A 27,021-nucleotide genomic window follows, 5' to 3' on the forward strand; every position below is an offset into this window, starting at 1 on the left:
GTGATTTTCAAAAGAAGAAAGAGACAACAGCGAAATGCCCTTTAAGATGGGGATCAGCTGCTGCCGGCATGGAGAGAGAGAATAGGTCTTGAAACTGTTTACACGGGCAGATGATACTCCGCATCATCATCATCGTCATCATCCATATCCATCGTCTTCCACATTTATAAAAGGTATGATGACAACGCTGAGTATCATTTGAAATGCAAACAATGATTTCAACAAGGATAGGGGGCTCCACATTGAATGAGCGTGGGTGATGGTGGGACATGCGTACTACATCATATTAGGGTGGATGTCACTTGTCAAAGGTGAAAATCATATCAGGATCACTTATCACGGACATCACATAGATCAAACAGCAATGCTAACTGGCGTTTAATATTTACGGAGGCTACACATGTCAAACACAACAACACAAACATTCCAGAATATTTGGGTAAACAAGAGCAAACCATATTCCTTATCCGACAAGTTGCTTAGCAATGTGTGGAGAACATGTCTTTTGTTGATTGATTGATTGATTGATTTTAATGGGTTGCACTGGAGGAGGAGGATGTTGATCAAAATGTACAAGGGGAATGATTTATGCAAGCGTGCTGTTCATGATGCTGCTGCTACTACTACTGAAGAAGAGGAGGAGGAGGAAGAAGAAGGTTCATATTGTCTTGCCAATCGACGATTCAATGCTGCAGCAATCGAAATGATGGATTGATTCCATTGGTGTTGTAGATATCGTTTCATTGAGCTGTCCTTGTTGTCATAGCGTGATCGATGAAGTTCACTAAGGTAAGCCACAAAGCCCTGAACAATGAATGATTTAGTAAACCATGCGTTGAGGGATACATGCTATATCACACCACATACTTGGTCACGCAACAAGTAAGGCACACCACCCCCGATCTCGAGTCGTTGTCGCATGTGGATAATGTCTTGTCGCCATTGCATCAATTGCCCTGTCATGGTTTCCTTGAATGCCCATTGCAATGTGGTGACACCAAGGACGCTGCCGGATAAACCAAGGCAAAATGATATCAATGTCATACCCTGAGCGCTGCCATAGAAGCGCGCCCAGCGATCGTTCATTACAGTAAAGGATAAAGTCGGAAAAGGATGTGGATGAAGAGCAAGATGTATGTACTCAGCGCTACAAAATGTTGTCTCCCACCTTTCCCACCCCTCCCAGTATGTTTTAATCCTCCTGCACCCATCAGATAAAGCCTTTATATGCGATTGTACTTTATTACTTTCTAGTCCCACAAATTCAATCACTCCACACACCCTCATTTTGATCTAAAGCCGTACTTGGTTTCTTCATCCATTGTTACCCTACAAATGACCTAAGCCAATACCATTCCACTTTCAATGATGATGATCACGTGAATGCATCCGAATAGCAGCTCTTGAACGTATCCATCTAACAATAATCCCAATCTCCTCATCAAACGAAACGAGTATGTACATTGAAAAAGTTCGCAGCTCCATTTATTGAACACGTAAATGATTTACTTGCGAGACTATAATAAGAAAGAGAAATGTGTTAGCAATTGAGAAACCCCCTTTCATCCATAAAGACATCTCCATACCTTAATCTTCTTGAGATAGAACTCAAGCTCCTTGCCTTCAAGAATGTAACCATCGGCACGACCACATTGACCAGGGCGAGAAGAGATGACGGCATAAAGACGACCGGCAGCAAATTGATCATCCAAAAGGGTGTCGACAGCACCGTTTTGTTGACGAGCAGCGACCTTCTTTTGGACGCTCTTGGACTTTTGAGCAACGGCAGCAGCGACTTCTTCAGCCTTGGAAGTAGCGAGCTTCTTCTTGCCGAGGGGAAGAGCATAGTGGTTCTCGTACCATTGACGGAAAGGAGTGGCATCAATTTGGACAACAGCGTTCTTGACAAGAGTGTTGGTACGGACCAACTCGTTGTTGGAGGCGTTGTAGACGACAGTCAAGATACGAGTCTTGCGAGTGACACCCTCAGAGCCCCAAGAGTAGTTGCCAGACTCCAAACGAAGAGCACGGAACTTGGAGTTACCACCACGAGTGCGCACAGTGTGGACACGCTTGGCACCAAGCTTGGTCATGGCAGCAGGACGACCCAACTCGAACCTAGAATTCATATCCATAAGTCTCCCCATTATGCACTATGCGATCCTTCCATTGTTGACATTTACTTTCTCTTTTTGCGGTAGGGAGTGCGCTTAGCACCCGTTTTGCTGCAAGAATGGGCGACATGGTCAGTATACACACACATGTTTCAATGAGAGAGGCGAGTTCTCCACAATGCACTTACGAGCACTTGCTCAATGAAGATCGGCTGATACCTGATAACAACGATACGATGGATTAGCAAGATGTTGGATGGATGAATTCCATGATGGATGGATGTTCTACTTACCCATACTGGTCTATGGTGGTCAGGAAAGAAGGATCCCTTGTATGCCAAAGACATTGGCCTATCATTGCCCGGCGTAGCTGGCAGCTCCGAATTTCCTTAATTGAACCACCACACTTCCCCCCACCTTTATTACATGCACCTCATTCTTGATTCTCTATTCCACGTTGTAAATATAGCAACTATAAGAATAAAAAACTTGCACTTGAGATGCCTTGTAATGCGTTTACATCCATGATTTTTTTGTACAGGGGCTTTGAATGGCGCATGTTAGTAAGCTGAGCTGCACTTCTGGTGGGACGATCGATCGAAGAAGCTGTTGCTCTTTCCTTTACCCCTCTATTACAACACAAACCCTCACATCGCCACTCACTTTGAGATTTCCAAACAATACGCATCATATAGCATTGTATGTCCATAGAGTAATAGACGCCGCTTTTTTAACAAGGTACTCCGTTGGCCCCTTTTATCATTATCATCACCATCATGCTTCCCAACAAAAGGAAAATGCCATTGCTCGATAATGATACATATAGAGGTGTGTGGTCAAAAACCGCACAAAGGCTGAATCTAGATAACGGTTAACATGGATGTGCTAAGGAAAGCAATGTTTTGTGTTGGCTGGAAGTGATGCTATGGAAATGTAGGTTGATGATCTGAGCAGAATGACCATGTTAGGGTATCGCTGTATCACATGACGTGGTTTAATCACCATGAAGGTTTCATCCGCACCATGACATTGCAGCAGGTACGCATTACGGATATCCATCGATGCATACACACAATACCGTATCCACCAACTAATGCCATATACCACCCTGATTGTTGATGCTCACATGCCTACGTGTGCATACTTATTACATCCAACATGAAAAAAGTAACTTGGCAAATACAATAGTAAATGATGGTATTTTTATTGTTGAGATTGTCTGATAGCTGGAAGGATCTTGTATTCGATCACGTTTTGGACTTCGTCGGGAACCTCTCCTTCTGGGCACACGTCGACGAGGGAGGCGGCAAAAGTAGTATAGAAAGGACGCAATTGGTCGGTGTTGGAGGCTTGACACACATACCCTCCGTCACGTTGTACTATCTCATCAGCAGCAAGGTAAGTCATAAAAACATCTACCCCAGCATCTCGAAGCTGCTGGACATGATGGGAAATCGTGTCCTCTGAGACGTTTGACTTGTAATGCACTCTAATTTCGAAAGGAGCTATTGCTTGTTGTTAACTAGTCCAAAGTTTGTGTGCCAACATTTACAACAGCAACGCTATACCTGACATGACGAAGCAGTGATAAAAGTGATCAAGGGAATGAGGAAAATGGAAAAAGGCATCATCAATCGTCGCCTTTTTATATTTTATGCAAGCGTGTGTGTGTAATGCAAAGCCGAGTGAGCTGGGAAATTACGTTACCATCAAGCCTAACGGGTAACAAGGCCGAGAGTGGATTCATAACAAGAACGCAAAAAGTGAACACAGCATAGGAGCATACGTAATGGCGATGTCAATGCACACTATGTGGCACAGCATACCTCCTTCCGGAAAGATGGCACCTCCGCTTTATGCCAAGCCTTAATTGGTCATCTTTCCGAAGTCATTCATAGAGCAGAGGTGGCGTCATGTGAGGAGGTTAAACTTTATTCTTGTAGCAATCCCAGTGAATGGTTTCAAGCACTATAGGCGTATGCTAAAACAACATCATCGTGTAATCCATGAAGAATACTACATGAGCGATAAGGGATATGTACACAAAATGACATTTTCAAGCTGCTGTGTTATCCCGATAATAACAAAGTGTAATGAAATGAGTGAGGATCGTGCATACCAGGGGTTGAATTTGATGTTCCTGACACGCGGGCCATCATTGTGCCTCGTTGAAAAGACACGTTGAAAGCTGATGAATAATGGATTTATGTAAAACCTTTCATGGTTTAAGAGAATCAATCATAGCGATCATAAAGGATTAAAAGGATAGCGGAGTTATTGAAGGGAGATACATACGACGCGAAGCTTTCATTCACTTGGGATGATAATGATGGAGGTGCCGGGTGCGGTGTTGTGTGGGAGAAAGCCAAAGCTCGTCTGATGCTTACATTGTTGGGGTATCTCATTTGTCGATGAGAGCGTTACGCCTTGAAGGGTAATCACGGCTCGATCCATCACTTAAGAAAATCTCATACAAGGATGGATCTTACCATACCTCAAAAATGAGGCATTATCATTACGAAGATGGCATCTTCTCATGCCGAGCATCGAATGATCCTTCTTTTTTAAACCACTCGCTTGTTGTATTGTGTATTTCCCTTCTTGTATACTATTTATCAACATGCTCACTTTCCGGGTTTCCAGGAAGTATGCATGACACACAACAGCAGTAGCGGATGATGTTTGCTAAATATGACAGTAAAAGCAGGTGCTGCTCAAATGCATCAAAAAGGAAATCAAATGTTATCACAGGAAGCAAACCTTTGCATGCCGTGGAATACAAGTATGCTACACAACTACGCGTGTGAAATTAAGCCGTACTAGGACATGCGTCCCGCTTAAAAGATAACGTATTTTTGTACTTGATCTTGTATAGCTACACAGCTTCTTGATAGCTTGTAAGCCAAATGAACAGGGATTGAATCTGAACCTAGTAAGTAGCAGCTGACAAGTCGATGTCTGATAATGCGATGTGTATCGGGTGCAATGGCATAGATTTAAAAACTGTTTGATAGGGAGAATGGCCATGTTAGGGGATCGCTGAATCACATGACGTGGCTAATCGCCATCAAGGTTTCATGCTCAGCATGACATTGCAGCAGGTACAGATTACGGATATCCACCGATGCATACACACAATACCGTATCCACCAACCAATGCCATCTCCCACCACCGTGGTTGTGAATGCTCACATACGTGTGCGTTGATATTACACCCAAACATGAAAAAAGTAACTTCTTGGCAAATACAATAGTAAATGACGCATGTGGCACCATGATGATGTTTTTATTGTTGAGATTGTTCGATAGCTGGAACGATCTGGTTCTCAATCACCTCTTGGATTTCAGGGGCAAGCCGTCCTTCTGGGCGCACCTCGACGAGAGAAGCGGCAAAGGTAGTATAGAAAGGATGCAATTGACGGGTGTCGTTGACGTGACACGTATACCCTCCTTCATATGCTGCTATCTCATCAGCAGAAAGGAAAATCTTTAAAACACCTACTCCGGCACCTTGAAGCTGATGGATATGATGGGAAATCGTTTCCTCTGAGACGTTTGATTTGTAAAACACTCTGATTGTGGAAGGAGCTATTGATTGTTGTTAATTAGTCCAAAGCCTGGGTGCCAATATTTACAACAGCAACGCTATACCTGACATGACGGAGCAGTGATAAAAGTGATCAATGGAATGAGAACTATGGAAAAAGGCATCATTAATCGTCGCCTTTTTATATTTTATGCAAGCGTGTGTGTGTAATGCAAAGCCGAGTGAGCTGGGAAATTGCGTTGCCATCAAGCCTAACGGGTAACAAGGCCGAGAGTGGGTTCGTAACAAGAACGCAAAAAGTGAACACAACATAGGAGCATACGTAACGGCGATGCCAATGCACACTACGTGGCACAGCATACCTCCTCCCAAAAGATGTCATCTCCGCATTATGCCAATCCTTAACGGCCACCTTCCCGAAGTCATTCATAGAGCATAGCTAGCGTCATGTGAAGAGGCTCAACTTTATTCTTGTGGCAATTCTGGTGAATGGTATCAAGCAATAAAGATGTATGCTAAAACAACATCAACGTGTATTCCATGGATAATACCTACATGAATGATAATAGATCTATGAACAAATGGACGCCCTTCAAGCTGATGCTGTGACATCCGATAGTAACAAAGTGTAATGAAATGAGTGATGATCATGCACACCGGGGGTTGAATTTGATGTTCCTGAAATGCGGGCCATCTTTGTGCCTCGTTAAAAAGACACGTTGAAAGATGATGAATAACGGATTTATGTAAAACCTTTCATGGTTTAAGAGAATCAACCTTTGCGATGATAAAGGATCAAAAGGATAGTAGAGTTGCTGAAGGGGCATACATACAATGCGAAGCTTTTGTTACTTGGCGCGATAACGGCACTAGAAGAAGTAGTAGCTGAGGACGGTGTTGTATATGCGAAACATCAAAGTCCTCCTGATGCATGCACTGAGTATGGAAACCTAGGTAGTTTTCTGCATCATCCATGGTACCATAAGTATACGCCTTGAAGAGTGATCAAGGCTCGACCCATCACTTAAGAAAATCCCAAACAAGGATGGATCTCACTTTTCCTCAAAGATGAAGCATTATTACGAAGGTGGCATCTTCTGCTCATGCCAAGCATCGAATGATCCTTCATTTAAAATCACTCGTTTTTATTTCCCTTCTTGTATACTACCTACCAACATGTTCGCTTTTTGGATTTCCAGAAAGCATGCAAATGGTACACAGCAGTAACGGATGATGATGCCTGTTATGGTACCCAAAGCAAGATCCATTCAAAACCACCAAAAAGGCATGCCGTGAAACACAAGGTGCACGATAGCGGTAATACGCGTGTGAAATTAAGCCGACTAGCTGCTCAAAAGCTAACGATGTTTGTACCTCCTGATCTATATAGCTACACAGTCTCTTGATAGCTTAGCAGTCGAATGGACTAAAAATGGATCTGAATCTAGGGAGTAGCAGCTGATAAGACGATGTTTGATAAAGCAAGGTGTATTGGGTGTTATGCTATGAAATCAGAAAACGCTTGATGAGGAGGATGGCCATGCTTGGGAATCGCTGGATCACATGACATGGTTGACAGCCATCAGGTTTCATGCTCAGCATGACATTGTAGCAGGTACAGCTCTTACCCACCAATGCATACATACATCTTCTACCGTGGTTTTGAATACTCACATACGTGTGCGTTTACAATACATCCAAACGTGAAAAAAGTAACTTGGCAAATAACACATGTGACATGATGAAGTTTTTATTGATGTTGTGCGATCGCATGGGTGATGTTACTTTGAATCACACCCAAGGCTTCTTGGGGAACCGGTCCTTGTGGGATGACCTTGGCGAGAAAAGAGGCAAAGGAGGTATAGAAAGGACGCAATTCGTGGATGCTGTTGATTTGACAGACATAACCTCTTTCATTTTCTGGTATATGCTCCTCGATAAAGTAATTTTCTGAAATCAATGCTCCTTCATTTTGAAGCTGTTGGACATGCGCGGAAATCGTTTCGTTTGGAACGTTTGGCTTGTAAAACGCTCTGATAAAGAAAGGACCTATCGATTTTTTGTTGCTTAGTTCAAGGTCTGGGTGGTGCCCACACATTTGTGACAGCAGTGCTATACCTGATGACATGGTGAATGGAATGAGAACTATGGAAAAAAAGCAGTATCAATCATCACCCTTTTATATTTTATGCAAGCGTGTGAGCTGAGTGAGATGGGAAATTACGTCGCCATCAAGCCTAACTTGGAACAAGCCCGTGAGTGGATCCATAAACAAGAATGCAAAGAATGAACACAGCATATGAGTATATAACGTAACGGCAAGGTCAATGCACACTTGTCCTCCTCCTGAATAGGAAGGCAACCTCCGCTTATGCCAAAGTCATTCACAAGCATCATAGCAGCTAGTAACGTCATGTTAGGAAGTTCAACTCTTTAGTCTTGTGGCAATCCCGATGAATGGTTTCAAGCTATAGAGACGTATGCTAAAACAACATCACCATGTAGCCTATACGCAAAATGACCTAGCTTCAGCTGCTGTGTCACCCCGATAGCGATCATCATGCCGAGCATTGTTGTTGATGCTTTTGAAACGCGGGCAATCTTTGTGTCTCGTTGAGAAGACGTCATAAAAGCTGATGAAATGATAAATAGAATAGCATTCATGCTTTGACGGGATCGACTTTGGTGGTTAGTAATGGATCAGATGGATAGTTGAAGAGTCTACAAGTCGCATGCAGTGCTAAGATTTCGTTCACTTGGCGTGACAACATCCGTGACAGCAGGCTGTAGGATTATTGTGTTAAAGAAAACAACCCTCATCGTATTGCAAATCATCTCGACATGATCGAGTTTCAATCGCACTCGTTGTTATTACACCGGTCTTTGAGGTGGTATCAGGGATGGTTGCTATGTCATATTATAGGATTGGCAACAAGCGTCGACGTATCTTGGATGATCTTGTATGTATTGGTAGCGGCATCATTTTGATTTCGGGATACATAATGCCTTGATTTATGGGTGTCACCTTCACAATGCCAAGATAATAGAAGCGTTTTTGACCCAGCATGATGTAGCAATAATAGTAATGAAAGCTATCAAAAAAGTCAAATAGCAAAGGAGACGTGCATTTGCTGCTGTGCAAAAGTTGAGTGCATTGATGAGAGCGTACATGCTAAACGGGGAATAAAACCAAGATGGCTTCATAAAAGGGATATGGAGGTATACGTAGCTTATACGTCAATGCATGAAGTTGCTATCCGGGGTAGGGAATACGCCGTTTCTTCATGCTGTAACAGATATCGAATGGGGTGACCTAAAAACTATCCCAACCCATAAACCAGTATAGAGTCCATGCCTTTTTCTGGCTTATCATGTTAATAGCCCACTTTCTATAACAAAACAGTCTCAAATCATAATAATGTCAAGGTTTTTTATGGATGACAAAGAGCTCTATAGTAAGGCCATCTATGTTGTACCTGCAGCAGTGAACACAAATCCCGATCGACGTCCAAAACTTGATTCTCCGGCTTCACATCTTTAGCTTGTACCATGTCTTCACGCGCACTACGACGACTCCAAAAGAAACAGGAGCTCGAGGAATTGGAAGGATCCGACGAATCCGATCAGGAAATTACAACTGCTCCTCAACAAAACCTCTTCGATTTGGTACTTGATCTTGTCGATAGCTTGCAACAACCCACTTTGTTCTAATGCTTGCCGCAGCTCAATGAAGGAAATGACGACGACAACGACGACGAAGAGGCCCAGGAATCAGCCCCAGAAGAAGAACCAGCTGTAAGCCCTCCTCGTGTTGCTAGTGTAAGAGCATGCATAACAAAAGCTACCTGTTCTTTTATGGCTGATCCCTATTATCATAGCCACCACCACCATCCAACAAGACAAAAAGCAACAACAAAAAGAAGAACAAGAAGAAGAACAAGAAGGGCAAGGCAAAGGTCACTGATGTATCAGAGATGACCATGGAAGAATTGGATCAAGCACTTAAAGAGGTGGCAGGTGACAGGTAAAAGATACAAGAGGTGGGTATGTAATGGGATGTTTTGACGCTAACACCCTTTCATTTCAGTTCTACGGCAGCAGCAGCAACAGCTGATGATAATTTGGAGAAGAACACGCATGAACGTCGTGAATTCTTATCGGTCAACTATCGACATTTGGATGCTGAAGCCGAGATGAAGCGGATGTTTGGATCGCGTGTCGTCAACAAGGAGAGCAGGACAGCAGGACGTGTGCTTAAGCGTTCCAAAATGACGACTCCCAAGGTGGATTGGCCACCGTACAAGAAGCAAGGTCTTTCGATGGAATTGCTCAAGACCACCAGCAATCAGATATCGTATTTTGCCTTTCAACATGATGATGAATATCAAGATGCCCAACTCGAGTTTTTGAATGGTGTGGCGATGCATGATCCCAATGCTTTGATGGCTTTATTGGCACGTCATCCTTATCACATTGATTGCTTGTTGCAAGTATCTGAAATGGCCAAACAAAGTGGTGACTGGAGCGTCGCAGGCGATTTCGTGGAGCGTGCATTGTATGCATGTGAACGCGCTTTCCATCCCCATTTCACATTCAGCTCAGGCACAGCACGTCTTTCTTATCAACGTTCAGAGAATCGTTCCTTTTTCTTGGCCATCTTTCGACACATTCAATTCCTTGCACGTCGTGGTTGTTGGCGAACCGCCTTTGAATTCAACAAGTTGCTCTTTAGGTATATGGGAGGATGAAGATAAAGATGGAGAACCTTGGTGTGTGCTAACAACTACCCTAGTCTAGATCCTGAAGGTGATCCCTTGGGTGCATTGTTGTCGTTGGATTCTTATGCATTGAGTGCACGTGAATATGACTTTGTTGTACGCATGGCAACAACTTGGAAGAATGATGGTACCATGTATCCGGTGGATCTTACCTCCATGCCCAACTTTGCATTCTCAGCCGCTTATGCTCAGTACAAATTGTCATCATCCGGAGAGGAAGAGTTGCAACAGGCTGTCTTAAAGTTCCCCACCGTGTGTTCAAAGATGCTTGAAAAACTTGGTGAACCATTGGATGATGCGTCCTTTATGAAGAGGTACGATAAATGAAAAGGGCCAAGGTGGGATGGATGGGGATGATGCTAATACACATATAGTTTACCTGAGCCATACCTGGAATTGCTAGAGACATTGTTTGTTGAGCGAACACATGAGTTATTCAAGGAGCCTGAGGTATTGGCATGGTTCAAAAAGAATGCATTGGCAGTGTCAAATCAAATCAAAGAGGCAACGCGATCACTGGCATGCGAGCAACATGGCGCTATCCCTCTCAGTGTCTCTCGTCACGTGGTGCTTACCGATATCCAGACGCTTTTGGGCTTTTTACCTTCCTCAGTCACTGGAAGCAGTTATCACATGTATGATCCACTACCACCTTCCGACTCTATTTCAGGATACGATATCAACGATCGGATGCGTTCAGGAAGAGGGGGTGCAGCTGCAGCAGGAGAAGGCAATGGCAACTTTTTCGAAAACATACTAGAGACCCTGTTGGCAGGTCGCCGATTACCAGCACAACGAATGCATGAAATCCGCCAATTGATAGAACGTGAGATGCAACAAGGGGGTCGTTTACCAGGTGCATTTCCCGAAGAAGAGGGTGACGATGATGGTCAACCGTAAGTAGGGGTGAGGGGTTATCCAAACACAAATAGCCATGGATGATCACTGATGGGTGGTATTAATAGAGACATGGATGAGCATTTATTGGGTGCTGTGACACAAGAAGATCTTGAAGTTCAACAACTTTTAGCGGATAATGTAGAACAAGCATTGCAAGAACAGCAACAGCAAGAACAAAGACACCATCAACAACAACAACCCCCTAACCCATAAATCAATAAACGATTCCTACTACTACTACTGCCCATACATGAAAGTGTTTTTTTAATGCCAGGTTGATTTCTTCTATGAATTATTGCTACTCGATGTGGGTCGATCTGATGATGAGGAAGATGATCCATTGCCGGTAGCTCCACTGCCGCCATGCGCTTGCATGAAATCATGATCATTGTTTCTAGAATCGGAGGAGGATGATGCACCACCACCAGCAGCTGAACTTGATCCAGGAGCAATTGCTGTGCTTGTTGTTGTTGTTGGATGACCTTCAGGACATGGTTCTTTGCCTTCTTCTTGTTCTTCTCGGTTCTCGGTCTTTAATACGGTGGTATTGTAGCTCTTGCAATGTTCGCATTTGTGATAGAAAAAGTGGTATTTTGCTCTTGATTTCTTTTCGCAGTCGTTGCAAAATATATAAGAAACGTATTTCTCGTACTCTGGAGGCATGGGTTGACGTTCCAATTCACGATCGAGTCGTTCAAAGTATTCGGACATGTCGCCCAGTGATTTGAGGCATGTTGGGCATTGATAGGAGGTTTGGATGTAGGCTGTGTAACATAGCTTGTGAATACAATGACCACATGGCTATAAAAAAAAAGAGAGAGAATGAGTCATTTCTTGATCTCTCCCAAATGTCACCTCATCCTCCATTACTTACCATGAAAATGACGGTGGTTGTGCTTGTGAACATGTATTCGCCACAAATCGGACAATCACTCTCCAGATTCCGCTCAATGCATCGGTGTCGATCTTTCATGGACATGGACATGCAAATATTGCATTTATGGCAATGGAAGAAATCCTGGCCAAGTCCCTTTCCTTGTCGACATATCCCACAATCGTTGCAATGATAGATCGACTTGTTCTCGTCATCATCCCAGAGTTTGCACTTGTCGCAATAATACGTTGCCACTTGAATTCCACAATTACGGCAATGCTGGCTGGCTGGTTGTCGCTCATTACATTGCATGCATACCATCTCCTTGGTTTCATGTCGAATAATATTGTGATCGCTCACTTCATCGTGACAAAAGCGACAAGGGAATATGACACCACAGCAGTTGGCCACCAATTTCACTTTGCGACGATAATGCTTGCATCCTAAGATACCATTGGCTTCATCCTAAAAATGACATCCACATGTCAATCATCGATCATGGTAATGTATGTATATGCACTTACATGGTAAGAAGGGGTAGCATCGTCTACATTGGGTTTATCTTCCTGTGTATCGCTTGAACCCGCTGACGTTTCCGGTGGTGTGGGTAAAGTGCCATGCGACATCAAGTACTATATATACATACATACAGATCATAAGCAAGCCTGCCATAGAGCTATAGGGTTTAGATATCTACCTGCATCCTTCGAGCCTTCTCTTGCCGATCAATACTAGTATCCCGCTGAATCGCCATAATAAGCTTGCGTAAATCGGCCTCGTTCACTTGCTCTGTGTGTGTCTTCGCATCTGGTTGCTGTCGGGCATGTTCCTCGCCATCCGATAATATTTCTTGGTCATATTGAGCTGTGGTTGCTGTGGTGGTAATTGGGACGTCCTGTTCCATTGCCGAATCGACATCAGACGACTGATCGTAGTTGTTGGCCATTTATATCAAAGACAAGGAGAAGGAGTGGAGTCCATTATCTCTCTTCGGCATTTAAACATTTTGCATCACCACCACCTGAAATCGGATCCCACATCCTTATTAGTGATGATATACATTCCACCCCCCCACCCACAACCCCACTCCACATGGTGTCTTCTACTACTACAGGTGGGAGATCTCAAGTATTGATTTGACAAGATGCGTCGTCATCTGATAATAAAGTGATGGTGACCATGATTACCATGATGGATTGCTTTAGGAGAGGTGGGTGTGTAATTCACATGATACTACTACTACTACTTTTTACTACACAAAGTCGATGGGATTGGTGCATTCCTTTAATGTAATTTGTCATCACCATCATCAATGTAGACAATAGAATAATAAAGTATTTCTTGTTGTTGACTATGAGATTGTGCACGGTGCCTAACGTGATTTAAGGGACTTCTTTGGCTACTACAAGTGTTTGCTTATACGACGTCAGATCACTTGATTCATCCAAAGACAAATCTGCAGGATCACAATGTGGTGCTCAACTGACGTAACACAATCCCCATATCAGCCTATCTTGCGCACAGACCATCCACTCAGCCCACGTATCACTTTATGAGTGCCTATAGTTGTACCTAGTCATTGATTCGCTCTTGCTCGTATTTGTGTGTTTTCAGGGAATAGATTTAATAATTGAGTGCTATTTACAACAAGAGTAGGTGATGGTTGTTTGGCTTTTTACCATCCCTTCCATTTGTTATAGAGACAAAGAAAAAGGTAAATTCAAGGTGCCTTTTTGATACCCAGGATCATTTTCATCCAAAGTTGATTTGGATAAGTCGTTTGTGTGCAAAAGAGAGCAGGAATACGATATGGCTCTATGTCACAAAGGGGGCAACCCAGTTATTGATTCAAGCGATAAGAAGATGTGGGAGCGCTAACATTTGTCGATGTTCAGCTTAGTGGTGCATGTGCTATTGTCACAACAGCATTACTCCATGATAGGATCATATGATACAATGAACTCAATGAACAACAACGACCATTATACATAGTGGGATGAGTGATTGACAATGAATCAAGACATCACATGCGGCTTGCACAAGGTTTAACAATCACAACAAAGTATGTAAATCATGATGGATGAAGAAGCCCTTTTCATTGATGATGTATTAAAGTGGTGTGGGTGTCTAACTATAGCAGCAGTGGCGGGGAGCCATTTTGACATTTGAAAAAAAGATCTTCCGCTACAAGTTGCTGGTTGCTGCTGCTTGACTTTCTTTTCCCTTCTGTATACATAATGGACGTCCTTAAAGCTCTGGTTGCCCGAGTAGCTCGTGCCTTCTATGAACCGAAATACATTGTCATCTTGGACGAATTGAACAATGCACCTCCAAACAGCAATGGGTATTGATTGGCCAAGCTGTGTCCTTTTCTTTTGCTCATCTTTATGTATCTTCAGTGTGCGGGAAGAAGATCTCGTCATGGCCTTGAAAATGGCACCACGCGATGTCCATCGGATATGTGGCAAGTTGAAACAAGATCGACTCTTAAAAATGTTGGTGTTCTCTTTGAGATCAGGGAGAGAGGGAAAGAGCGTGTGTGTGCGTGTGCGTGTGTATGTGTATGCGTGCTTTGGAGACTGACGCTTATGTTGCAAAAAGGGCAACGCGTATGGAGGCGAGAAAACAAGATCAGCGACCCGTTCCAAAGACGTATTACTACCTTGACTACAAGGAATTTGTCGATGTTGTCAAGTGGAAAATGTACAAGATGCAGACAATCGTACGAGATAATCTAAGGACGGTAAGTAGAGGATGATGGTAATGATGATCAGCATGGTATTGAATGAGAGTTTATATAGCAATCAGAAAACAAGGGATATATCTGTCCGAATTGCAGTCGCAAATTCACACCATTGGATGCCATTGCTTTATCAGGAGGAGATGGTCTTTTCCACTGTGACATGTGCAGCAGCGTGTTGGAGGAAAATGACAATGCTGAGAATGTACAAGACAGCCAACAAGTATTGACGCGTTTACAAGAACAATCACAACCTATCATTTCGCTATTGAAGCAAACGGATTCTTTGGTGATTCCAGCAAGGTAACAACAACAGGGGGATGCATAGCAACATGAGAGATCTAACCATGAAATGTATATAGTTACATCTTTAAGCCATCCGCAGCCAGCAAAGGCACCAATGGTCATGCTCGAGGTATACATATACAAACGATCGCTTTCATATACACATACACATGCTCAACCTCTTGATGAATTAGATGACCATGAATTGGCTATTGCTCAGGATACAGGTGCCGGACAAGGTGAAATTATTGTGGATCTTCAAATGGACAATGAAGCAGCACGTCGTCAAAAACAACAAGAAGCCGAAGAGAAACGCCAGCAAAACATGTTACCTGTTTGGCATCAACGTAGTACGGTGTCCGATGCACTTGCTTCGACCTCGGAGGTGGTGGAAGAAAAGAAGAATGAGGATGAAGATGAAATGTTTGAGGAGGTTGCTCAAGAAGAGTTTGATGCGGATCGTCATGATTGTAAGTATCATGTATAGACACACACGTACGCCTTTCTCATTATGTGCTTTTAGATTACGCCAAGTACTATGAATCACTCAGTCAAGCAGCTCCTGCCGCTTTGGATGCATCGGATGCAGAAGAAGAACCAGAATTTGAAACTGTGGAAAACACAGAAGGATCCAACATGTTGGAGGAGAGGTAAAAAAAGGGGAGGAAGGTATTTTGATGAGGGTGCTCATCCATTTGCGATTTCTTTTTATAGAATGGATGGTGAAGAGGAAGAGTTTGAAGATGTGCCACTTGTATCTGGTAAGATAGAGAACGCATTTGGGAAAAAGCAAGAGATACTAAACGCATGGATATAGTGAATGGACGGATGGTACCATTGAATGAGATTATGGAAGAAGATCAAAGGAACATGACTACAGAAGAATACAGGGTATGTGGTTTGACAACTTTTTTTTGTGGGGTATACAACGACAACGACGACTAAGATCCCGGATGATGTAGGCATATTATGAAGCATGGCAAAGCTGGCAATCAAGTTAGTGAATACCCCCCCCCATCCACCACCCTCCAAGAGTGAGTATATATAGAGACTTGACATGCACCGGATGTATGTCCCTCTTTTTTTTTGCGTGTGTGTGTGCGCATTGTCGGATCCAACAGCGCTGGGATAATGCTTTGAGCAATAAACGCTTTCCATCCTTTTATTATGCAACCTAAAGTGCAAAGAAATAATGTTGTCATGGTGATTGTAAAACGTCACAACAAAAGCGTTGTGTATGCAGCAGCAGCGGGGGATGTTCGAGTAGGTGTTATTCATGATCGATGGGGCTGAACTTGAAGACGCTGTCTCTGGTCGAAAAATATTGTTTTTCGCCCTTTGCCTTTTCTTTTACTGCTGCCCTATCACCCCATGCATGGTAAGTCTTTCCTGTACTGTCCAAGAAAAGAAAAAGACACATGTATATCATGCTTCATGTTTCCGGTTTTTGGTTCTCTATTTGCAACCCTCTCTCTCTATTCTACACTTGTCAACATGCTCAACCTTGGTCTCGCATCTGCTTCTTTCTTCGACAATGCTTGAACCCATCGATGGCAACCTTATAAGTTGTACTTGACAACGCGTTCCGCATTCCACTCATGTATCGACATTTCACTTGTTTACCCCATCGTTGCTACGTTTGTCGATGCCCTTGTTGAGGATCCATTACCACGTATACACCCATCACCACAGCAACCCCTCTCTCTCACTCTCGCTCTCGCTCGCTCTCTCTCTTTGTACTTTATACAACAACCCTCCCTTTCTCCCTTGTGTGTATATATCCCAACCCATTGTTTGGGCATGATCCCATTATTCGTTGCTATGCATGTTGTCTTCCTCTCTCTCTCTCTTTTCTTGTACATATCATCCGTTGCTAATCATCATCGTAGAAGACCCCAATCCCAACGCAGTAACAAGCAAACGAGAAGCGGATGGCTTTATAAGCGACACTGAAAATATGGCTATTGTACCTCGTAAACGAAGACGAAGAATTGTAACGTCATCCGAGGAAGAAGACGACGACGACGACGATGAAGATGATCATAACCCAGCAACAGCAACATCCCCATTTTCGGATATGCAAGAAGAATTAACACCCACCCCAGATTGGGACGATGACGATGACGACGAAGATGATGATGACAGCGATCAGAAGAATGGTGATTTCGATACATTTGAAGAATTGAGCGAAGGCGAAGAACGACGTCGTCGAGTTGGTAACAGTGCCGATCCTGATGATTTTCGGTACTTGGATCCAGAATTGTACGGGCTTCGAAGATCCGCACGTAGAACAGCAGCAGTATCCAATGCACAAAGAAAACACAAATCTTATGTATGTACAATTGCATATGTATATATACAGAATCCCATGCCAACCAACACGCTCTATCCCTCATACAGGCATTGTCATTATCAGACGAAGAAGAGGAGGAGGAAGATGATTTGAGTGATCAAGATAGCAGCGATGATGATTATGGTGCTACTACAACAACTTCCAAACGCACAAAAAGAGCTACCAGAGTAAACACAACAGGTAAGATGGGGATACAAGATGAAGTAATTGGATCTCTAACATGTCTTTAATGATTAGCTGGTTGGGATGATTCTGAGGAAGAAGAAGAGGAGGAGGACGATGACGAGAGCTCTGATGGTGACATGTATGGACGTCCTCGAAGGAAAACCAGCAGAAAACGAAGATCCAACAGGGGTAAGGATTTTGAATCATTCCTCGTTTATATAGCTCCGTTGCTGACTAAGCAATTTCAGATGCACAATTCTCTTCCAGTGATGCATTGCGATATTCAACACGTAAAAGGACCGTCACCAACTACAATGAGGATAATGCTGAAATGTGGGGACTTGACGATGATGAGGATGATTACAGCGTGCCAACTTATACCCCACAACTTGAAGAGGAAGAGGAAGGAGATGTGATTGAAAGTATACATGATCATCGGCGTTGTGAAGGATTTGGTAAGCATACATTCAATCCTCTTTGAATGGGTGGGCTTATGTTTTCTAATCCCTTTGTATATAGCTGATGATCCTGAGGATGATCCTGAACACAACATGGAATATCTCATCAAATGGAAAAACTGGTCTCATTTGCATGATACCTGGGAGACTTACCAGCATTCGAGATCGTTCAAAGGTTTCCGAAAGGTGGACAACTATATCAAAACACATGTATATGAAGAGCTTGATATTCGACGCCATCCTGATACAACACAAGAGGATATCGAGCAACTCAATATCAATACAGAGCGACGACGTGATGATATTCAAGCATGGCGAACAGTGGATCGCGTGATTGCCATGAAAGGAAATCCACCTGATTGCGAGTATTTTGTCAAATGGAAACGATTGCATTACGATGATTGCACGTGGGAAAGTTCAGAAATTGTATCCGAAGAGCATCAATCCGAAATTGATGATTTCCTTGATCGTGAGCAGAGCCAACAAATCCCATCGCGTTCAACATCCTACGCTCGATCACGACCCACATTTTCGATTCTTCGTGAACAACCCAGCTTTATTCGTGGTGGCACATTGCGTGATTATCAATTGCACGGTGCTAGTTGGATGTATTGGCTTTGGTGCACCAATAAGAATGGTATTCTTGCTGATGAGATGGGTCTTGGTAAAACGGTGCAAACGATCAGTTTTCTCAGCACCATTTTCCATAAGCATGCGGTGTATGGTCCCTTTCTTATCGTGGTGCCATTATCAACGTCGGACAATTGGATGAATGAAATCAGACAATGGGCACCTGCCATGAATGCCATTTGTTACATTGGCAACCGTAAAGCACGCCAAGTGATTCGCGAGCAGGAGTTTTATATCAGCGGCACAAAAAAGCTCAAATTCAACATCCTCGTGACCACCTATGAGATTGTGCTCAAGGACAAAGACGCATTGGGAGGCATCAAATGGCAGTACCTTGCTGTGGATGAAGCACATCGTCTCAAGAATTCAGAATCGCAACTGTACGAATCATTACAAGGCTTCCATACTGTGAATCGACTCTTGATTACGGGTACGCCATTGCAGAACAGCGTCAAGGAGTTATTGGCCTTGGTGGGATTCTTGATGCCACAAATGGATCTCAGCGAGTTGAATGTTGATCTTGACAAGGAAGATGATCATCAACAGGAAAAGATCAAAAAGTTGCATGAGAGTCTCAAGAGTATCATGTTGCGTCGTTTGAAAAAGGATGTTGAGAAATCACTTCCCAGCAAGACCGAACGCATTCTACGTGTGGAAATGAGTGATACGCAACGTGATTTGTACAAGAACATCCTCACCAAGAACTTTGAGGTGCTGAATCGGGGCTCTGAAAAGAACAAAAAGCAATGGTTGAATATTGCCATTGAACTCAAGAAGGCAAGCAATCATCCCTATCTTTTCCAAGATGCCGAATTTGCTACGGGGAGTCGTATTGAACAGTTGCGTGGTGTTGTGGAAAACAGTGGCAAAATGGTGCTTCTCGACAAGCTTCTTACGCGGCTCAAAAACGATGGTCATCGTGTGCTTATCTTTTCACAATTGGTGATGATGCTGGATATCTTGTCAGATTACATGACGCTACGAGGACACCCTTTTCAACGATTGGATGGTCGTATGCGTACTGAAGATCGTACCAAGGCGATTGAGCATTACAATGCACCTGACAGCCCTGATTTTGTGTTTTTGTTATCGACGCGTGCTGGTGGTATGGGTATCAATCTTGTCACAGCCGATACGGTGATCATCTTTGATTCGGATTGGAATCCGCAGAATGATCTTCAAGCCATGTCACGTGCACATCGTATTGGTCAGACCAAATCAGTCAATGTGTATCGCTTTGTCACCAAGGGTACCATGGAGGAAGATATTATCGAACGTGCCAAGCGCAAGATGGTGCTTGAATACTGCATTATCAAACAAATGGATACCTCGGGTCTTTCACTTTTGCCTGAAAATGCCCTCACCACCGCCTCTGGCAAGATGCGTCAACTACCCTTCAGCAAGGATGAAATGTCTGCTATTCTCAAGTTTGGTGCACAAAACATTTTCCAATCGAATGAGAATACCCAAAAGCTCAGCGATATGGATTTGGATGATATCTTGGCGCGTGCTGAACATACCGAGACCCTTGAAGGACAAGATAGTGCATTGGGTAGTGAAGACTTTTTGGCCCAATTCCAGATTTCTGATTATGGTGGCACGGCCAATGACTTGAGTTGGGAGGATATCATTCCAGATGAAGATCGACGCGCCAACGAGGAAAAGAAAATGATTGAGAATGAGTTGGCCTTGTTTGAACGTGCCGCTAAAAAGAAACGCAAGATCTATCGTGATGAGGATGACCTTATTTTGACCGATGGTGAAGATGAGCCCAAGGTGTCGAGGAAACGCAAACGCAAAGCTGCTTCTGCTGCTGCATCCAGCAACAGTAGCGAGATGACCGAAAAGGATCTGCGTACCTTGATACGATGCTTACTAAAGTGGGGAGATGTTGAGAATCGATACGATGAAGCTGTACAGCGCACGGATCTCGAATTCAAGGATAAAAAGGTGGTCTTGGAATTGCTGGATGATTTGGTCACGTCCTGTCGATCCAAGATTGGAGAGCAGCTGCAGGCCACAGATATCAGCGAAGAAGCGATGCTTCGAGAAGTACGACATACCAAGCAAAAGGCGATTCTTTTCACGTGGCGTGGTATCCAAAGTGTCAATGCAGGACAAGTTTTGCAGCGTCATCATGATATGAAGGTGCTTCGACAAAGATTATCGTCCATGGCGAATGTGCTCAAGTTTAGAATGTCCCTTGGCGCCAAGCGTGTGCAAGGCTGGTCCTGCGCATGGGGTCAAAAGGAAGATGCCATGTTGCTTGTTGGTGTGGATCGACATGGATTTGGTAACTGGGCCAAAATCCAAGCTGACTCGGATTTGGAATTGGATGGCAAATTCTTTTTGGGTCAAGATGAAGATGATTCTACTACTGCAAAGGAGGATAAACGTACTCCCAAAGCGATTCACCTTGTACGACGTGCCGAACAACTACTCAAGATTGTAGCCGAAGATGACAAGCATCGACGACCCACCAAGCAACAACAACAATCCACTTTGAAATTCTCCAAAGCTAAAAGCCCATCATCATCATCATCATCCACCACGCGAAAGGCTAGCAGTAGTAGTCCTTCAGCAGCAACAAAACTACGTTCTGGATCACCCATGTTGTCCAATGGACATCATCGCAAGGGCAAAGCTGCCTCCTCTTCTCCTTCTTCCACAACACCATCATCCCATCATCATCATCATTCTTCTTCGACAACAACAACACAACCACACTCATCTTCCAAACGATCTGAAAAAGAAAACAAATACCCCGCCGATGATGAAATGTACGAGAGTTATGATGAAGACGAAGCACGACGTGTTTTGGAACCCGTACGACACGTGTTAGTCAAATTACGAGATGATACCAGCAAATTGGAGCCAAGTAAAAAGGCCACCGTGATCAAAGATTGTGTCGGCAAGATTGGTAAATGTATTGACAAGGCCATGGATCGACTCTCTAGCAATTATAGCAGCACGCGACGTCACAAGTATCATCGTGATATGTGGCTCTATGTCAAACGATTCTGGCCAAGCAAAAAGGTACGATACAAGGATTTGGTCAATATTTGGGATCGAATGAAGGCAGCCGATTCATCTACGACGTCTCGATCATCCAACGACCGAAGAGCATTACCCAGTGGTGGTAGTAGCAGCAGCAGCAGTAATAATCATAATACCAACAACAACAACAACACAACATCATCCTCCAACAGTAATTCTTCCTCTCACCACCGTCGACACCATCATCATCATCATCATCATCGTAGTAGTACCTCTTCTAGCAGTAGCTACCATCATCGTGATCACAGAGACGAACGCAGGGATCGTCGCCGTTAATCTATTGTTTTGATTTTTTTGTTCAATTCTGCATTGCATCATAGTACAATAAAGACACACGCTCTCTCTCTACTCTCTACTCTCTTTTAATCCTTACGCATACCCGCGTAAAAGAGTGACGTGAAGTAGGGGACCCATGAAACGACTTCAACAACAGCAGCAGCAGCAGCAAAGTAAAGCGCGCGTTTTCTCCGCTCGGCGCTTCAAAAATTTTTTTGCTTGCCATTGTCTATAAAAGAGCACGCTACCCTTGCCACCTTTTCAACTTTATCTTTCTCTGCTACTGGTAAGTTTTGACTATTGCTCTATTTTCTACCTTCATTTCTCCTATCTGTTGTTGGTTCAATGATGATTGGACTTTTTGCTACTAAACCCAGCTCATTTTGATCCGCTGTGAAAGATCGAATGTTCCTTCGTATCTGAAGAATCCACAACAGAACCCATTTTCTTTCTTGTATTCTGTTATTGAGTATTGTGTACTTATCTACATCATCACTTTACTAGGTTATGATCTCGGTGGCTATGTAAATACATTCATTATTACCTTCTACTTTTATAATAAAAAACCTATTTTAAATGTAATGATGATGACTGTTCTTTATGTCAAGTGATGGGAGAAAGCCACCCCAAAGTAGTAGGAGGGGTCTATTCATGTGTGTGAGAGAGAGAGAGAGACCAGCCGTGAGAGAGTAAGGTAGCTATTATTTTCACTCTTTCTTTCCCGGGTATAATACATGTCCGAGTCCACATTAGCCGAAGACGAGCAAGAATTACAGCACTTGATTGCCGAGTTGCAAGAGCAGTACCATCGTTCAGTCCCTGTCGACAATGTTGTTCAGTTTTGTGTCAACTTTTTTTACAATAAACTGCAGCAGCAGCAGCAACAGCAACATGATTCGGATACAGAGTCCACGTTGTCATCGTTACCGCCCATGAGCACGTACAATTTGCAGGATAGACGAGTCTCAGTGAGTGCCGAGTCCATGACGCCTTCTCGTGCGTTTATGCCTTTTAGCAGCAACAAGAAACCAAAGACCCGAGAACAGTGTGAGCGTATTCGAGCGAGTGTGGCCGATCATTTCTTATTTCGCGACTTGGACGAGGAGCAATATCGAGATGTGATTGATGCCATGGTGGAGAAGCGAGCCAACAAGGATGAGCGTGTCATTGAACAGGGCGCTGTAGGAGACTATTTCTATATCGTGGAACAAGGGCATCTTGATTGTTATATCCAAGATCGGAAAATCACGCATTATACAGCAGGTGGCAGCTTTGGCGAATTGGCACTCATGTACAATGCACCACGCGCTGCTACCATTGTGGCCACCACCCACGATACCGTCTTATGGGCCCTGGATCGTATCACTTTTAGAACCATTCTCATGGAAAACACATCGAGACGTCGTAGGCTCTATGAATCCTTTTTACGTGACATGCCACTGCTAAGATCACTCGAACCCTATGAACGCCACAAAATCGCTGATGCCCTCGAGTCCGTTTCGTTTCAGGATGGCGACAAGGTCCTTGTACAAGGAGACGTTGGTGATCGCTTTTACATGATTGAAGAAGGTGAAGCCCTTGTATACCAAGACAATAAAAAGATCAATCGACTCGGCCGAGCTGCTTATTTCGGTGGTACGTAAGATGATGGGTTGTTTCTTTTCCTCTATACACACACACTAAATGGATGTATAATAGAATTGGCTTTGTTAAATGATGGTCCAAGAACAGCAACCGTAGTAGCCCACGGTCCACTAAAATGCGCAACATTGGGTAAAAAGGCATTCAACCGGCTATTGGGTCCTGTATTGGATATTCTCAAACGCAACTCTCAAAACTACATTGAAGTAATCAGCAGCTTACCCTCGGCTTCTATACCACGGAATATTCCCCTTCATTAAATAGTACAACATCCACTCCCCTCTCTCTGATTAGAATCCATGTTGTATAATCGTTTGAATGAGAGCTATTAAAAGATCGAGTGTTGTGGGTGGTGATCCATGTTAAAACAAGACCGAGTGCATAGCAACAGCAACCTCCCGCCAAAAAAGGAAAATGCCATGGCAACGTACAATAGACAAAACATGATGCTATGTGAATATATATTTTGACATGATGAATGGGTTACAAATGATGAATGATATTCTGATTACTGCTCCTCATCTTCAGCCTTGCGCTTCTCGCCAATCTTAGGATCGGACTTGCCCAAGTTTGCATAGGCTTGAGAAGTTTCACCTAGTATGTATATACAAAGGTTAGATACATACAATTCATGGTATATATATAACAACAGCCTACCGTCAGCGTATCTAAAGTTGATGTTCTTGACTTCCTCCTTGGACTTATCCCGAAGAGCGAAAGTCTTCTCTCTGCTAAGCTTGCCCTCGTTCAATTCAATGTAACCAGCACCTTCTCCAGAAAAGGTAACGGATGCAACATCGTCCTTGCCAACAATTTCCTATACGCACACACACACCCATGGTCAGCATGTGAGATAGACACAAACACACACACGCACGCATCCACGAGACTCACCTTGATGGCATCAGCATCAAGATCCTTTGCACCCTCGAATGTCATCAATCGGTTGTTGAACTTTGGTTGATCCTTTTTCTTGTTGTTAGGTTTCTTTTTGTCGCCTTGCTGTTGGGATTTGCCGTTATCAAAGAATGCATTGAATTTGCGCTTCTTGTAAGTTCTTGGTGCATCCTTGTACAATTCAGACTTTTCATCCAAGTATTGCTTCCTGGAAAAAAAAGTTAGGAAGGGTGGTCGATGTATAAAGGAGGGAAGAAGCAATCATCTTACTTGGTCTTGAGCAAGAGATCCTTTCCTTCGAATTGCAATCCCTTGGAAACAATATCCTTGGCTTCTTCAGGTGTGCTGAATTCGATAAAGGCACTGCCCTTGAACTTTGGGGACTTTTCATCGGTCTTGCGAAGACGCACAGACAACACCTTGCCATGTTGGGAAAAGAGCTCATCAATCTTATCTTGCAACTGTAAAAGGACCTCCTTGGGATTCTCGACGTTTTCATCCAACAATGGGAAACCTTTCTAATGTACCCCACATCCTGCTTGTTAGTATTGAATGATGATGATCCATCCCTAATGGTATATAGACTTACAGCGTAAATGGAACGCTCCACCATGTTTTGCTTAACAACAGGCGTTTTGCGTCGAATGTTTTCACCACTCTCGTCAAGTTCAACAAGCTCGGAAGGCTGATCACGGATAGCAGCAACGACAGTGGGCAAGTCCTCAGTCAACATTTTCATTTTCTTAAAGCCGGCAATGGTGGCAAGAGGCACCCCTACGGGATCGCTGTTAGATCTAGATCGTCCAACACCACCTCCACCACCCTGTGTGTATGTGATTGTACTTACAGCCCTCGCTGTTCTTTTCCTTCAAAGTCCACAAAAACTTGTCGAATGGGAGATTCGAATCGCTAAAGTAGAATTCCACTTGCTTGAGGATTTTGGGGGCGACGTCGGCCATGGCGGTTTGTGTTGGTATGTGTAAAGTGCGTATCTTGACAACGAGAAAAAAGCCTGTCTCCAAGGTCAACGCCTGAATGATGCAAAACTCAGCTCGATCCAGCCAATCAAGAAGACGACAGCCAACAAGCCTTCGTGAGTTCTCCTACCACCACCGGTAGTCTTCCTTCTCTCTCATGCATGATCCCCTTCTTTAGTCAATAAAGAAAAATCAATATTCATTGTATTGTATGCAGCATGAAGATAGAAGGATTCCAATGGAACTTGTATGCATGAATAGATCAGAGAAACCAAAATTGGGACTGCTGGATATCTTGAAGAAAAATCGAAAAGTCGATCAAACAACGATTCATCCGTTTCATTGGGCTTTGATCCCGCGGATGCATGCACATGCACGCTTACACGTCAAACCTGAATGTTTGAGTCAAAATGGATCGACATTAACAAACAATTATAAAAAGGGCAACTTTTGTTACCCCACACACATGTTGTCTTTGGCAGCACGTCGTCATGATCCATTGCTGTGCTACTACTCTACTCCTACCACGCATGTCGTCCACCACCATCACCAACACTGCACCGTCACCGTCAGAGCTACATTTAGCACATGATTTGTGCATTACGCCCGAAGAGCTTATTTCTTTAAAGCATGGTGAGTTTAAATGCATCCCAAGTTATGTGATCCAAGCAACACCACTAATACTAAATACAGCATTCCATATGCTGGATATCAAGAATCAAGGCATCATACCCATGGATACGTTTATTACCGTTTTGAACTACCTGAACATGCAGCATGCTGACAGGGTTGCGCAAACGATCACTGCCACCTTTGATATCATTGACTTTGAAGCATTTGCCACCACCATGGTTCATTTGATGCTGGATGATGTCGACGACAACCACCACCTTCTTCATCATCATCCCGATAACGATTTGTTGGCATGCTTTAAAGCGTTTGACCAAAATGGTGATAATCTTATTAGCCGTGACGAGCTGCAACATGTCATGACAAGTCTTGGAGAACGACTCTCTCCTTATGATATTACAGCCATGATGACTGAAGCAGATACAAATGGTGATGGATTCATTGATTTCGAAGAATTCAAACGGCTGCTCCCTGAATGAATACATAATGCCCCTGCCTTGTAAATATCTTGTATCTATATAGTTTCCCCCAAAAGCCCATATCCTTTCTTTTTGTAAATCATATCAACTTTATCTATTGAGCCATGTACTTTATGCATCTGTATACTATCATGTTCGATATGGATCATTCTATATGTTTGAGTAGCTCGGGGCGCGTGGATTTGGGGGTGAGAGGTTAAATCGGGTGTGGGTGGGGGGG

The 27,021-nt window shown here is 43.5% G+C and overlaps 11 protein-coding genes across 11 annotated transcripts; 5 read left to right on the top strand and 6 right to left on the bottom strand.

Annotated features, from left to right (window-relative positions):
* Positions 1-603: 603 nt before the first annotated feature.
* O0I10_007741 (uncharacterized protein) lies at positions 604-1,086 on the bottom strand (the record flags this gene model as incomplete). The annotated part of the gene is made up of 2 exons (XM_058487753.1): positions 604-804; positions 868-1,086. The coding sequence occupies 2 exons, from the start codon at positions 1,084-1,086 to the stop codon at positions 604-606; spliced, it is 420 nt and encodes a 139-aa protein (XP_058341575.1).
* Positions 1,087-1,505: 419 nt separating this feature from the next.
* On the bottom strand, positions 1,506-2,411 carry O0I10_007742 (ribosomal protein S8.e; the record flags this gene model as incomplete). Its single annotated transcript, XM_058487754.1, has 5 exons — positions 1,506-1,517; positions 1,587-2,118; positions 2,184-2,225; positions 2,303-2,333; positions 2,408-2,411. The coding sequence occupies 5 exons, from the start codon at positions 2,409-2,411 to the stop codon at positions 1,506-1,508; spliced, it is 621 nt and encodes a 206-aa protein (XP_058341576.1).
* A 2,989-nt stretch (positions 2,412-5,400) lies between these two features.
* On the bottom strand, positions 5,401-5,772 carry O0I10_007743 (uncharacterized protein; the record flags this gene model as incomplete). The annotated part of the gene is made up of 2 exons (XM_058487755.1): positions 5,401-5,702; positions 5,766-5,772. 2 exons carry the CDS (start codon positions 5,770-5,772, stop codon positions 5,401-5,403), a joined length of 309 nt encoding a protein of 102 aa, XP_058341577.1.
* Positions 5,773-7,411: 1,639 nt separating this feature from the next.
* On the bottom strand, positions 7,412-7,789 carry O0I10_007744 (uncharacterized protein; the record flags this gene model as incomplete). Its single annotated transcript, XM_058487756.1, has 2 exons — positions 7,412-7,710; positions 7,780-7,789. 2 exons carry the CDS (start codon positions 7,787-7,789, stop codon positions 7,412-7,414), a joined length of 309 nt encoding a protein of 102 aa, XP_058341578.1.
* A 1,421-nt stretch (positions 7,790-9,210) lies between these two features.
* O0I10_007745 (uncharacterized protein) lies at positions 9,211-11,552 on the top strand (the record flags this gene model as incomplete). Its single annotated transcript, XM_058487757.1, has 7 exons — positions 9,211-9,327; positions 9,385-9,480; positions 9,540-9,685; positions 9,749-10,393; positions 10,454-10,753; positions 10,814-11,335; positions 11,405-11,552. 7 exons carry the CDS (start codon positions 9,211-9,213, stop codon positions 11,550-11,552), a joined length of 1,974 nt encoding a protein of 657 aa, XP_058341579.1.
* A 72-nt stretch (positions 11,553-11,624) lies between these two features.
* Positions 11,625-13,159, bottom strand: O0I10_007746 (uncharacterized protein; the record flags this gene model as incomplete). Its single annotated transcript, XM_058487758.1, has 4 exons — positions 11,625-12,140; positions 12,214-12,678; positions 12,738-12,845; positions 12,911-13,159. 4 exons carry the CDS (start codon positions 13,157-13,159, stop codon positions 11,625-11,627), a joined length of 1,338 nt encoding a protein of 445 aa, XP_058341580.1.
* Positions 13,160-14,450: 1,291 nt separating this feature from the next.
* On the top strand, positions 14,451-16,239 carry O0I10_007747 (uncharacterized protein; the record flags this gene model as incomplete). Its single annotated transcript, XM_058487759.1, has 10 exons — positions 14,451-14,557; positions 14,613-14,708; positions 14,815-14,956; positions 15,015-15,256; positions 15,316-15,368; positions 15,433-15,708; positions 15,762-15,888; positions 15,953-15,999; positions 16,056-16,129; positions 16,201-16,239. 10 exons carry the CDS (start codon positions 14,451-14,453, stop codon positions 16,237-16,239), a joined length of 1,203 nt encoding a protein of 400 aa, XP_058341581.1.
* Positions 16,240-17,195: 956 nt separating this feature from the next.
* Positions 17,196-22,177, top strand: O0I10_007748 (uncharacterized protein; the record flags this gene model as incomplete). Its single annotated transcript, XM_058487760.1, has 5 exons — positions 17,196-17,570; positions 17,639-17,771; positions 17,829-17,945; positions 18,005-18,211; positions 18,276-22,177. 5 exons carry the CDS (start codon positions 17,196-17,198, stop codon positions 22,175-22,177), a joined length of 4,734 nt encoding a protein of 1,577 aa, XP_058341582.1.
* A 734-nt stretch (positions 22,178-22,911) lies between these two features.
* O0I10_007749 (uncharacterized protein) lies at positions 22,912-24,078 on the top strand (the record flags this gene model as incomplete). The annotated part of the gene is made up of 2 exons (XM_058487761.1): positions 22,912-23,812; positions 23,876-24,078. 2 exons carry the CDS (start codon positions 22,912-22,914, stop codon positions 24,076-24,078), a joined length of 1,104 nt encoding a protein of 367 aa, XP_058341583.1.
* A 248-nt stretch (positions 24,079-24,326) lies between these two features.
* O0I10_007750 (uncharacterized protein) lies at positions 24,327-25,674 on the bottom strand (the record flags this gene model as incomplete). The annotated part of the gene is made up of 6 exons (XM_058487762.1): positions 24,327-24,412; positions 24,476-24,635; positions 24,713-24,923; positions 24,986-25,233; positions 25,305-25,489; positions 25,563-25,674. 6 exons carry the CDS (start codon positions 25,672-25,674, stop codon positions 24,327-24,329), a joined length of 1,002 nt encoding a protein of 333 aa, XP_058341584.1.
* A 548-nt stretch (positions 25,675-26,222) lies between these two features.
* Positions 26,223-26,801, top strand: O0I10_007751 (uncharacterized protein; the record flags this gene model as incomplete). Its single annotated transcript, XM_058487763.1, has 2 exons — positions 26,223-26,325; positions 26,386-26,801. 2 exons carry the CDS (start codon positions 26,223-26,225, stop codon positions 26,799-26,801), a joined length of 519 nt encoding a protein of 172 aa, XP_058341585.1.
* Between the last annotated feature and the right edge of the window lie 220 nt (positions 26,802-27,021).

The sequence above is a fragment of the Lichtheimia ornata genome (assembly GCF_029851405.1).
Source record: "Lichtheimia ornata isolate CBS 291.66 chromosome Unknown scaffold00038, whole genome shotgun sequence".
NCBI classification, from domain to species: domain Eukaryota; kingdom Fungi; phylum Mucoromycota; class Mucoromycetes; order Mucorales; family Lichtheimiaceae; genus Lichtheimia; species Lichtheimia ornata.